The sequence below is a fragment of the Pararge aegeria genome, chromosome 8, assembly GCF_905163445.1.
Source record: "Pararge aegeria chromosome 8, ilParAegt1.1, whole genome shotgun sequence".
NCBI classification, from domain to species: Eukaryota; Metazoa; Arthropoda; class Insecta; order Lepidoptera; family Nymphalidae; genus Pararge; species Pararge aegeria.
In genome coordinates this window covers 6,305,279-6,319,151 of record NC_053187.1, presented here as the reverse complement: position 1 = coordinate 6,319,151, position 13,873 = coordinate 6,305,279, and the positions used below count along the sequence as shown (strand labels likewise).

The following is a 13,873-nucleotide window of genomic DNA, read 5'->3' as shown; positions in this document are numbered from 1 at the left end:
ACCTTACAAATAAACGGGGCATGTCGTAGAACTTAGTGATTGTATTTGCTCGGAACAAGACCGCAGAACAGTAAGGTAAACCTCAGAGAAACATTTTACCTTTATGAACGTATATATTATATTAAATCTGTGGTAATTATTGTAAACACGACGTTCCCTAACATAAAAATAAAAAGTTCGGTGGTTTGATTTGCAAACTTCACCGTAATTTTTATTATTCATAGTAATTATATAAATGTCCTATTGATATGGGCTCGTTACCATGCATATTTCTCTCCATATCATTACTATGTTGTGCTGGTAAGAAAGTTTGAAACTAGTCGTTAAATCGTCATAGTCAGGTTACGCCCAAATCTCATTATTATCTTTGTATTGCAGTTTCATCAGTTTCGGCCGAATGTACTATTCCAATAGTCTTAAGGAATACGTGGTTCTCTTTTGAAAATGGACAACAAACGATAACTGACATCAATGCAAGTGAGATGACTTCAAAGTAAGTAGCCCTTATTACACTCAAATCATGCATAAATTGCTTAAAAGTTGAGTCTATATTGTCCGACTCATGACTCATACGTTTATGTGAACATGGCCAAATTATTTGTGAATTGTTTACAATGGATAGAATTTTATTGTGAAGTTCCAATCCAGTAATCTGAATAATTTAGCTGTTTCAAATATTAGTGTACTTATTTAGCAATTAAACTGGATTAGCAGTCCTTATAGATATTTTAATGCTGAAATAAGCTCCTAAAAGTTATACTGTTTATTTATTTAGTAGCAAAGATTTAAATTAGCATGGAAAAGGAAAAGACATGCACTAACTAGGACAAATTATCTCAGAAGAGAGTTTTTCTAGAAACCCTTTATTTTTCATCATCACACATGAATAATTCATGAGCACAGATACACTTAAGATACTATAAGACATTTCTCATGAAGAAAGTAGTATCTTCAAGTAATATCTGTGTTCAATTTTATGAAGATTGGATCAGATGTTTAATGTACAATTTTTTTTATTTCCACAGAGGCACATGTGTAAATATAAAGGCAGATTATCATGTCAACTACACAATGGTGTTCCAATACACAAAATGCTACTACTGTGTAAAGCTTATAGTGAGAACAGTCAATGTGTTGGAGAAAATTGAAACACCCTGTGTTGACTTGCATACTGATGAGGAGCCAACAGTTGAAAGAGTGTGCAGGGGCCTTAACCCAGACCAGAATCTAATTACATTATTCTCAGAGAACTCTGTTCCAGTAAGTGCAATACATTTTTTTTATTTATATTCTTTATTGATGCATTACTACAAATAAAGGAAATTAAAGAATAATAATAAATAATATGGATATATGTAGTATACAACATGTCCATAACATATTAGAAACCTCTGCCAGAAGGTCTTGGTTTTGATTACAATCTTGTCTGGGGTCTAGATTATTCCTTATGACCCTTTCTATCAAGCCTTTTATTTTTAGAATTTAGAAATTATTTCAGGATGTCAATTTGGTTCATTGTTATAATTCATTTTTATGTCATCTCCATGTATTACCAGGTCTAGGTTGATGTTGAAAATAGTGCTATATTTTAAATTACATAGACAATCAGGTCCTTATTAAATTTAGAAATTCTCTGAGTGTAGGATATGAATAGTAACCATCCATCAGTTGTAATCATCTTTGACAGCATCATCTATACAATAAAATGGATCGCATCATCGAAGTAATGTGGTTTTAAATCAGCTATACAAATTCCATTCATGGTCTCTTCAGTTTCTTAGGCTCAAATCTCTGGCAGCCAGACCTTATGACCTGACTTCATAGATCATTTCATATGTTTTTCCTTGTACAACAGGTAAATTGTAGATCATCACTTGAAGGGGTATGGCAGTTTGCCTATCAGAATCGTTATAGATTCACAGGTGAATGCAGTCATCCAGACGCACAGATTAAATCATGTCAGACGGCTGGTACACAGTTCTTGATAACCAATCAGAAGTTTAACATAACATACAGACAGTGTCCTGGTATGTCTGGCACTTTTGATGGTGTTGTTGAATATAGCTGTCTTGGTAAGATTTTTTTACACTTTTCTCTTGCTTAAACTTCTTCTGCATTATGCAGACATGTACTAACCAAAATGATGATGGAAAAATATCAAAAGGGCAAAAACCAAAAGGGTTTTTACTATGAAAGCTGCTTAGTCTATTATAAATAGTAATAATAATAAGTAATGGAGTGTAAGTAAAATAAGTAATGTAACTGTGATTAAAGTTTGCTTATTTCTGTAGGACATTGGTTTGTCAACAAAAACCATTTCTTTGCTGTGGCCAATACAAAGGAATCTCGTAAGGATGAGCGGTACAGGTGCTTCTTGAAGAACAGAGATGATGATTTGTATATTGGTGCTTCTATCACCCCACAGTGTAATACACTGAAGACTGTGGAAAAGTCCCCAGAAAGATACAGAGTTACTCCTGTAAAGGTATGTAGCTAAGATTATATTTTTTCTATTAAAACAGCGCAAAAATTAAATATGTATCTAAACAAGCCATCCATGATATGGGAAAAAGTACAATGGGGAAAGGAATTATGATAATATGGACATTGTCACATCTTCTATAATATAATCTTGTGAATACAGTTCTTGTTTTTTTTAAACTATAAACCAAGGTTAACTTGTGTGTGTAACTGTTTAAGGCTGAAGTTGTGGAGCCGGGATGTCGTTTACCACAAAATTTCTCTGGCGAGTGGATCAACACAGCCAATATAGACGCTGACGTGTTCATAAACGAGACACACATCATTGAAACTTACTATCCAGACGAGGGACGGTACAGGCGCACCATTTATGTATGCAGGTAACCAGAGTTGATACCAAAATTGCAAAAGTAACTTGATACCAAAATTGCAAAAGCAACTTGATACCAAATAAAATAATTATTAATATAGCATGTAAAGGTGTGCGATCGATATAAAAACTCACGCTAATCCTTTCGTGCCAAATTTAACGAAATAGGTATACTTACAGAAGCCTTGCAATATATTTATAATAATATAATCTTTATTAAACAAAACATAAGTAATTATAAACAAAAAGTCGATATAAACAGTCGACTTACTAGAATCTGACTTAAATTAGTGATATCTGCATATCGTCTGAGAAAAGTACAGAAATTCTTTTTGGGGATGGGTATATGCTTTTAAAATATTATACCGAAGGTAATATTAGATCTACCTTTAGCTAAATTTAAACAATATATTAAAACACATTTAACAAATCGTGGTTACTACACGATTGATGAAGTCCTTAAGACAAGGCTGCTTGTAAGCAGGCCACTCCGTTTTCATGTCTCACAAAACAGAAAAATTCTAAAGTTTGTTAAACTATAAAATGATGTTGGAAAAGAGCAATCTGCTGCGTTTCTTGCCAGCTTTTCGCAGTGGAATCTGCCTTCCGAACCGGTGGTAGAGTCACTACAAACAGACTTACTTGACGTTTCAAAAGTGCTTATAAATTAGGCCTACTTGAAATAAATGAATTTTTAATCACATCACATTGCTTGGAGAACCGATGGATGTTGGGAGTCCTAAGGTGTTGGAATGGCGACCCGCACCGGTAAAAGCAGCGTTGGTCGATCGAAGTGGACAGATGACATCAAACGAGTCGCTGGGAGCAGCGGGAAACCAGCGGCTTGGGATCTTAGATTTTGGAATGTCTTACAAAAGACCTATCTGTGTCCAGCAGAGGACGTCAATCGGTTGGAGTGATGATGATAATGATGATTAGGAATCTTCATAACCATCATCAATTCAACTGTCATTCCCATACATTCTTGAGTTTAAACCTTTTTGCAGTTTAAACTTCAGAGAACAGAATTTCTTACCTTCCCGTTTACTAACAATCATTGTTTTCCTTATTTGCTTATAGAGAACAGCGTGATACGAGGGTTATGATGGCCCGACTCACGGTTGACGGTTGCCAAAAGGATTATGTCTGTTTCGATTTTGTACCGCAACACCACAATGTTATAAGGTGAGTACAGAGATAGAAGATGGATACCGGGAAAAACATGATTTCCGCGTTATTTAAAAAAAAATCTTAACAGACATCGCCAGTTTTTAATAGGTTATATAACCTCAGAATTTAGATCATACAGAAATTATGTACATGACTAATATTGAAGCATATAAACCACTCCACTTTAGTAGTGTTTCTTGAACAGGCGGTTCGTCACTTTATACTATTCAGCAGTTGGCTTGGGTAATTATTTTAGCTCTCGTGTTCTAAACTTTTACAATAAAATGGGGAAAATGGGATAAAATTTTTGTGAGCTAGCAACATTCCGTGGGTGTGAAGTGTGTCGCGTGCTGTGCGTTTTCATTGTTTTCGGACATAATGCACGGTGTTTTTGGACATATGTTCTTAATTCTGTGGTTATGACAGTCTACTTGTTCAATGTAGTAAGGTCAACTGCCAGTCAACTGATAGAAACAAGCTTATGAGGGTTTCATGCAACTCTGGACCAAATTTCATAATCGGTAGCCAGGTTTATGGTACTCATTTACCTATTACCAGTTATTTTTATTAAAATATACACAAATTTTGTATAAAATCTAGTTAACTGTTGCAAGCAATGTTTCCTAGCTCTAAGCTTTTGCTTGTTAATTTTTTAATAACATGTTTGTAGGTACCGCAAAGGGCTAGCTATGATACAGAGCAACTTCCACACAGTATGCTCATGGGTGCAGTTCCCTAATAAACAGAAATGGCGTTACGATATATTCCTCAAAAAAGATCCATCGCCCATTCGTTGCCCTGTCGCAGGGAAGTTCAACTTTACTCAAAGGGGCGATGTCAGATTTGAAACTAGGATTCTTGGAGGTGTAACCCTTAGTCCCCGTCCGAACCTATACTGCAAATGGAACATAAGTGATTTCTCAGGTACGAGTCATTACCATCATACATTATATCAGTTTAAATATTTTGTCATCCACTAATTTAATTACCTTAACCCGCAAACGAACGGCGCAATGTCTCAAGACAGATTGCCGAGTTACAGCTATAAAAGAAATGAGAAAAAAAAATCGAACAACTACTCTTAACAAATTCACGCCAGCTTGTCTTGTTAACCTTTCCACCATCACGCCACCTCGACTCGACTAACCTAAAAAGCACCATCACACCTTGTCCAGCAACTTCCAATCACCTCGATTTACCAAATGATCACCATCACCATTCAGTCAATTTCTGCCACCTTTATATAACTTTGGATCTTGGTTAGATTCCCTGTTCTTCATTAAGTGCCTCTCCACTAGGGAAGGTTGGCTCTCTCGAGGCTAAATAGCTGGGTGGCACTCGCGATCCCAGTGAGAGATTGCTCTAACTGCGCAACCAAGACTTCCTCTTGCGACCGATATATATAATGGGCAAAGATGCTGGAAGCCTATATCTACACGCCCTAGATAATTAACTTTTTTCTTTTTGACGGTCTTCCAAAGTTCGCGCTGACAACTAACTCTATATATTCAATTCCCTGTTGGTCAAAAATTAGGAGCCAATTTCTAAATTGAATAAGGTCTGTTCTGGCTTTAGCATTCAGATACAATGACTGAAGCACCTGTCTACCCTTAACAGGGCTTTGCTAAGCTAGGTTACACTATAATTTGTAAGTATCTATATACTTAGGGTGCATCCATAAATAACGTCACGCGAATTTCATGATTTTTTGAGTGAAGTAATTTATGGATGACCCCAAAGTATATATAGAAAACACATATAAATGATGGTGATAACTAGCCTAGCAAAGCACACAAGTACAGGGTAGACAGTTACTTCAGTTAATATTGGATAACTAAGATTTGTTTTTTCCTTAATGTTCATCGTATAATATTATAAACATCCACTAATGAAACTATTGAATCTGGCTGCTACTTTTCAACTTAACTCTCCGACAATATTAAACTAAATTCTTTTTTCAGTGTGTGATGTTGATCAAAAAACCATACAGGTAAAGGAAAACTATTGTCTGTCTGTTGACTATTTGGGCAGGCCGGTAGATATCTACAGTGATCCAGATTACAGAATGAAATGTATTGGTTATTGGAAGGAGAACCTCAAGTCTTATTTAATTACGTATGATGAGTTGGACCCATTCTCTAAATACAGGTGTTGGGTGTACCAGAGAGCTGATCTGAACAGGTAACTAGATTTTTATTGAAATTGAGTTTTTGGAGTTTTCACTGTGAATACATCTGCAATATATTTTTATGTATCAATAAGATATTAAGTATGAAAGTATACATCTACCGTAAGGAATTTCTGAAAGATGCTCTTGGAATAAGCAAATAAATATTATGACTTTCTTTGTACTATCTTAATATTTCATTAGTTCTTTGTATAAATAATATGCTTCAAAATGTATATGATTTGAATAGATTATGAAAGTAACAATTTAATTTCAGGGTTCTTATGTCTCAAGCTCTGGGTCCCTATTGCGATTTGCAACAGGATGTGACATCATGGAACTATACAGAGGGCGCGGCAGTCGCGATAGAAATGGAAGAGTACGAGAGAGAGAGGGATCAATGTCCGATGCATTTCGATGACGGCAGTGACCCCTGGTCGACCAAAGAGAACTTCATAAAAGTCTTCTCGTTCACTTACTCATTGTGGAGAGGCAATAGTGCGACTAAGATAGAAGTATTTATACCAGTGCTGTTGTTAGTTCTAATTAGGTTTCTATTACAATAAAACTAGAAAGCGCCCAACGAAAACATGTAATAAATGTAAAAAACTTTGACGTTATTTGAGAGAGACAACAACTTAGTATCCAAGTCTTTTCTCTCTAATGCAAATAATTCAAAATTTTATCTCTTTTTGTTGATCTTAAAGTCATAGTTTGTGAGAGTGTTTTCAGTATTAGACTGCAGCTTTGTACATTTCATAGTTTTAGAAAGCTGATACCATTTTCAAGGTAAAACATGATTTAATAACTCCATAGAAATTTAGTCTATTAAACTTATCATCTTACAACCAATTCTCGATCAACAACTAGGAAAAAATTTAACCAAGTTGTTACAAAATAGGATTTGTTGTTGATTACAGTGCAAATTTGGTAAAATAGTAAAAAACCCACTTTTCTAGTTTGCTAAACTCTCAAGTAAATAGCCGTCTAGCCGGACTAGTTCAAATTTGACAAGGAATTTATGTGGATCTTACAATCTGATCTGATGTGGAAATATAGGATGCCACTCCACATTTGACAACAGCCAATCACTACCAGACAACGATTGCATTGATAAGTAGCGATTTGGTTTACATTTCAATGTATGTATAAAATAACAGATGGATGTTTGTTGTGTTTCTATTGTACATATGTCTCAGTGATAGTGAGCTGAAATATGTACTTATACATGTGACAGGGCTGGAATGTAGCACACCAGCATGACTAGTGTGGGCAGGAGAAATTCTTCTCACTGGGGAAAGGACAAACCTCCTTCTCCCACAGCCTGGTCAACTCTCAGAGTACTGGCGCACAGTTGTAATAATAAACAGGGAGAGAATTTTCTCTATTCTCTGTTGCTGTGCTTATGCATGCAGCCGTGTTATTTAATCCCTCGTCTGGGGATATAATGAACTATTAGGGATAAAATTTTTCTCTTGCAGATGTGCCGTACACACATTTCTATGATGTTCCACGATATGCACTTAACACACTGTACATGACGTAAATAAATCATTAATGAAAAACTAGTAATATTAATAAGAATCTCAAAGTATCATAGGTTATAATATTTTTTTACAACCACTTTTATTATATTTAGCCTTTATAGAGCAAATTAGATGTTCATATGAATAAACAGTAAATGTGCCTTACCTGTAATGTATAATTTTAAAAATAAGTCTAAGCTATTATCTAAGTATCTTTATATGTTTTCCAAGATTCTTATGACTGTTTTAATGATAAACGTAAATATAAGTTACAGCATTTATGTGAATGTGAATCCGTCCAAAAGTTACAGCATTTATGTAAATGTGAATCTGTCCAATTTTTTTACAATCTTTATTTCCAAAATAAATACCATTTACAAGGATTATTATGGTTGTTTCTTTTATATTATTCTTCATGATTTGTATTGTAGATCGAAGCTAACCCATTACGCTATGGTGGCAGAGAATAGAGATATAGATTTTAGCTATCCAGCTAGCATATCTGAAACTTCTGCAAGTACAAGTACGATTATGCTTTCTGTAAGATTGGCTCACTACCAGATTACGGCAAATTAAAGTTTATTCGACTATAGCGTCGCTGGTATTGGAGTGCATCAACAACTCACAGCTATATTATATTTAGAATTAATAAATGAATAAATATACTACAACAATACACACATCGCCATCAAGCCCCAAAGTAGAGTAGCTTGTGTCGTCGGTACTAAGATAGCTGTTGAATATTTTTATGAATATAATACACTTAAATACTTATAATATAACACCCAGACACTGAAAAACAATCATGGTCATCACACATACATTTTCCAGTTGTCGGACTCGAACCCACAGCCTAGGACTCAGAAAGCACGGTCGCTACCTACTACGCCAGTCGACTGTCTAAATCACTATCGTCTATAATGCACTGCTCCAATTATAAAAATAAGTTTTTTTTAAATATACCTATTTTGCAGTGCTTGGCTGCAAACTCGCCTGATGGTAATCTGTATTTTAAACAACCTTCCCGGCGCAGTGTTCTCGTAAGAGGGAGGCCCTGGGTTTGAACCCGGTGATGATTAAGAAATTTAATATTTTAATATTTTGCTGGTGAAATCGGGTAGAAGGATTTAAACGTGCCTAGTTATTATCCTAATGCCGGATGATGCCAATGCAGCAATTAAAAGTAGATTTATTATCATCTGCAATAATTTCAACAAATTAACTCACTATTATCTAAGACTGCATCATTTACTTACACTTTTGAACGGTCTAGTAGAGGAATTAGTGATAAGTAGAAAAGTGCTTCAGCCTAAGCCGTATTACAATTGCCACCAGTCAAATTAACTTTTGATATGAAGGGGGTTTAGTTACAGAGTTAAATTTACTAAATGTATACAAAGTTTATTGTAAAACAAGAGATTTTATTGAGCATTATTGAAGTAATTCATTAATGTTGAGTATTAAACACTGATTTTTCTCTAGTTATGTTCTTTATATAATAGTTATGCTTGTACAGTGGAATCTCTATAACTCGAATGTCAAGGGAAATGCAAAAAAATTCGAGTTAACAAGTTTTCGACTTAACAAGAACTTCGAGATACATATGACTTAACTGCTGAAATTTCAACTTACAGAGGCGCGATTTCTGTTTTACTTAGAAAGTTTCATGAATGTATTCATTTGTTGCACGTGTACGAAACAAAAACAATAGATTAGAAGCAACAAACCCCAAATTCCTTTTTGAAATTAGAGTTAGTAAAAATATGTATCATCAATACTTTGTAGGGAAATAACATTTTGTTCGAGTTACAAAGTATAAATAATTCAAGATGCAGCGTATTTAGGTATTCAGCGGAAAAGAATGGCAATTTTGTCGACTTACTAAGGATTTTGACTTAACGAGGTTCAAGTTATGGAGATTCCACAGTATTAGTATTTTATAATATTGATTTCATACAAACAACTTATTTGGATTTTTTGAGTTATATTTTTATAAGTAATATTTATTACAAATTTATACCTTACAATATAAAGTTAACAAAATAAATATGATTTACTTAGTCCAAGATACTTTGGGTATATCGAAGTGCTCCGTAAGACTGTCAAGGTGTTGATTGAACTTCTCAACCCTCTGTTTATGTGTCATCTCCGCTTTTTGTTGGATTCTTTGCTTCTTCTGAAAATTAAAAAAAAATATATATATTAGATACAATGTTTATTGTAGTCTATTTCAAGTGAGATCTCGCATACAGATTTGGGGTTTGCCCATGTCTTTGGAGGCCTACGACACATTGGGCAGGATCTGTTCCTAGTATTTTTTATGACCTGTATGCAATGGGCTTACATGCCATTTTTTGGATTTGGAATGTTTAATGTTTTACCTAAAGCTTATTTGTTAAACCACAAACAATCTATTAATCACAAAAAGTTGGCAGTCAAACAGTTAAAAATTAGCCTGCCGTTTGACTGTACAAATTTACTTATATTATTACTTATATCAAGCTGTTATAATATTACCATTTTCTCCTGCATCTTCTGGAATGCCAATTCAGCTTTGGTCTTGGTTTCAATGTTGGCTTGTTGTTTGATTTGTTGCTTCACTTCATTCTCGATTATTTTCTCAGTTTCTTTGTTACTTGATTTCTTCTTCTTTTTCTTCTTTATTCCAGAATTGTCCTTGATTTTTAACTGTGCTCTGTTGACACACGCGTATTCGTCTTCCTCCCCCATTGCTTATAAAATCTAAATGGTTGATACCAAGTTTTATTTCCCTTCTGTGCTTCCAACTCCCGTTAGGTAGGTACAAGTTATTATTCACGATACTAGAAGTAAATTAAAAGTCGTGAGTTGTTTACTTGTCTGATGAATTTTCTTTTGCTGTCAAGTTTGTCAAATTGACTGACGTCAATGATTTATTCGTTGCCCGCTGTCAAAGTGACAGTAGCCCATAGATAAATACGTAGGATAAATACCTAGAGGACGGTTTAATATCGTTATAGTTATTTTTATAAGGAAATTGTAAGATACATTACTACAGTTACTTAAATTTTATCGGTAGTTAATAGGATTGTAACTATTGACAATGAACAGGGCAGCTCGTGTGAACATGCTGCATGCAACAATCACTTCAAAAGCACTGTATTTATTTCTTATTTATATACAACGCGACGCCTCCATGGCGCTTCGGTATGGTCGCTGTGGCCTTAAAGTCTGAGCCGTTTAACCGAATAAATGTTCAGCTACAATGCCGCGTAGAAACCGATTAGTGGCTACAGATTTTATATAACTGGGAAAAGGTAGCGCGATAGCATTTTTCTGCTGGCTTATTTTAAAAAAAAAAAATTTGTAGATCTGTACTACTACTGTGTATGTTACTCGCTTAGAATACAGCTTGATTTGGCCTGCAGTGGGGGAAACGAATATCTGTTTCTGTAAGTAAGATAGTTTTTGACATACAAACATCAACGACGCGACGGCTATGTAGCTGTGGTACAAGCTTGTCGTACCACACAACGAAGGCCATGAGGTTCGGAGAAAATCTCACAAGGCGTTGCTTAAGCAAGCATCGGTACGTTTTTAGAAGATCCCGGAGCGTCTGAACATGTTCTGAGGCTGGCCACTGAGACCGTTTTCGTAGATAAAATTACTATAATATAAATAAAGATAAATGTATTAAAAGATGCTATCCGGAAGAAACGGACCCCGGTCTTTTCTTCCGAGATAAAAGTCCATCTATTCTTAGCCTGTTTTCAGAGTGTAGTCTATCTCTGCGCCAAATCTCGTTAATATCGATGCAATGGTTGAGCATGGTAGGAAACAAACTAACAAACATATTCTTTGCACTTATAATATTATTATTGTATAGCACGTGAGTATATAGTAAAGTAATAACAATATAGCGTCAGCTCATTCAATAAACAATAAATTAGTATATTATTTCCTAACAAATTTAAAGTATCTCAAAATCATAAAATTACTTCTTCATATTACTATTTTATCAAAACGTTATGTTAGGATATCAACGCTTAACAATAGGAACGCTTCAGTTAGCTAGGCTGGGGGCATTAACGCGTAGGGGTGGCAGGTTACTTGTAGCAAATATCATAAATAAATATGTGATTGTTCACGACAAAAGAACCGAGGATGAATGGCGTTTCTTGGCCTTATCTACGCCGCGCACGCGCTTCGCCCGCCGCCGCGTACGGGCCCGAGATTAGTTTGATTTGCCGCCACGTGGCGCCACGTGCGTCTCGACTACCCGCCAAAATGAGATTAACGGATTTGCACACTACAGATTGCACACGAATGGGCAGGAAGTGTAAAGTGAAACGCCGGTAATGAGATTGTTTTGTGGAAATTTCTATAGATTAAATTCAGTAGGTTTAGATACCTATTCCAAAAGATATATTATACATAACATACAAATGCTTTAATTAAACGTAAGCTTATTAAAATAATCTATTAAGGCCTAAAGAATTCAATCAAAAAGAAACTTGGGAAATATTAATGCTAATAAATAATTATTTAGATATTTAATTACATGTGAGGTGGCAACAAAAATAGAAATACCCTGCTTAGTTTTTGTTAATTGAGGAACTGTTTTCTGTTTTCAAATACGAACTAACGGTGAATAACTATTGAAAAGTTACAGAATATTTGCCATAAGGTAATATTAAGTGTAATACTAAATCGACTAAAGCCAATTTAGTCGATTTATGATTTATGAAATTACCATGTTCGAATGCATCAATAGTGCCCGCTGTATTTGAATTAAGAGTGATTCGAATTTGATTGCACTGAAGCTGCAAATTATCACAGCAATCGCATTTAGTATGTTCCCACCTCAAATCAATGTAATTGCTCTTAAGGTTTTGCAGGCGATGTATTGTTAGAGAACGTCAAAAGAGTTTTGTTTAAAAAAGTCTAATAGAAATTAGTGTCTAACTATTAGGATTGCAGGATTTTTTCCATATTGACCATCACAATTATATAGCAAAATATCTTTAAACCAGCTTCTCCTCAATCGGTTATTTACCCGAAGAGGTTTGTACTACTAATGCCCGTTTTCACTAACGATGAACAAGGCAATTCCTAAATAAGTAACGCCTAATCTAAGGAGATCCATAGGCAAAGGTACGTCAACCATTCACCAATAATGATCACCTAAGAATTGGTGAAACGTTTATTTTCTATAGACATCACCTACATGATTAAGTATTCGATTTTGGGCGATGTCTATGTTAAGTGAAAATAGGCATTATTTGTTATGAGCCTTATTAAAGTAGGGTTGCATATTACAGGTTTACACATCACATGAAAATAACCTGAAAGTTACAGTAATTTTAAAGAACCCATACAAAAAGATGAAGTGGCGGGCAACAGCTAGTTATTTATATTGTGGTATCAACCATTTAACTTTATCGTGTGATAAAAACTAATTCGAAATTACTACACGATTAACAACTTATATTGTTTATTTACGGGCGCAATCGTACAATCGCAGTACCTACTTGACTTTTGTTTGTATCGCCGTCTCGTGCGTGAGCCGGCGGCTTAGCACGTCGGCTTAGTTTAATAAATCTGAATAAATCGTCAACTCTAGGCCAGAACAAAGGGCGGCTTCTAATAGACATTAATACGGCATTAGCTGTAAGGGTGCCGGCACACGCCAGTGACGCCTTGTTTGCTAAACTGCCCTAATCCGCTATTTGTAATATGTGCACCATGATACGGCTATAGTTCAGGACTGTCGTATAAATGTAAACTCAGCTTGCTTTCATAATCCTTAGTCTATTCATGTCCCCATTGCTGGATAGGAGTGCTAGAAGAGTGAGGACGATTCAACGACCCACTGCTGGGCACAGTCCTCGTCTCTCCCAGTTTTAGATCATAGACCCACCACGCCGCTCTAATGCACCCTTGTAGGTCATCATCTTGAAAAGGTGAAGATTTTGAGACAACACTTACTTGTATAATTTTCATTGATTTTTTGGTAAAATATTTTTGTATATTTTTTGACTCGCAAAACGCAAGAACAGGGTGTTATATTATGTTTGATGCGTATGAGTGTGCATATGTGTATGTGTGTGATGTGTGTGTGTGCATATGTGTATGTGTGTGTGTGTGTATATCCCGAACGGATGAACCGATTAAGAATTT

At 35.2% G+C, this 13,873-nt stretch overlaps 2 protein-coding genes across 2 annotated transcripts; one reads left to right on the top strand and one right to left on the bottom strand.

Moving 5' to 3' along the window:
• Positions 1–140: 140 nt before the first annotated feature.
• On the top strand, positions 141–8,101 carry LOC120625751. The gene is made up of 10 exons (XM_039892941.1): positions 141–300; positions 379–493; positions 1,026–1,260; positions 1,856–2,072; positions 2,292–2,485; positions 2,701–2,861; positions 3,932–4,036; positions 4,692–4,945; positions 5,983–6,202; positions 6,466–8,101. Exons 1-10 carry the CDS (start codon positions 249–251, stop codon positions 6,752–6,754), a joined length of 1,842 nt encoding a protein of 613 aa, XP_039748875.1. The 5' UTR covers positions 141–248; the 3' UTR covers positions 6,755–8,101.
• A 1,013-nt stretch (positions 8,102–9,114) lies between these two features.
• LOC120626069 (protein FAM32A) lies at positions 9,115–10,606 on the bottom strand. Its single transcript, XM_039893355.1, has 2 exons — positions 10,232–10,606; positions 9,115–9,890 (listed from the first exon to the last, which is right to left on the bottom strand). The coding sequence occupies exons 1-2, from the start codon at positions 10,442–10,444 to the stop codon at positions 9,768–9,770; spliced, it is 336 nt and encodes a 111-aa protein (XP_039749289.1). The 5' UTR covers positions 10,445–10,606; the 3' UTR covers positions 9,115–9,767.
• Positions 10,607–13,873: the final 3,267 nt, after the last annotated feature.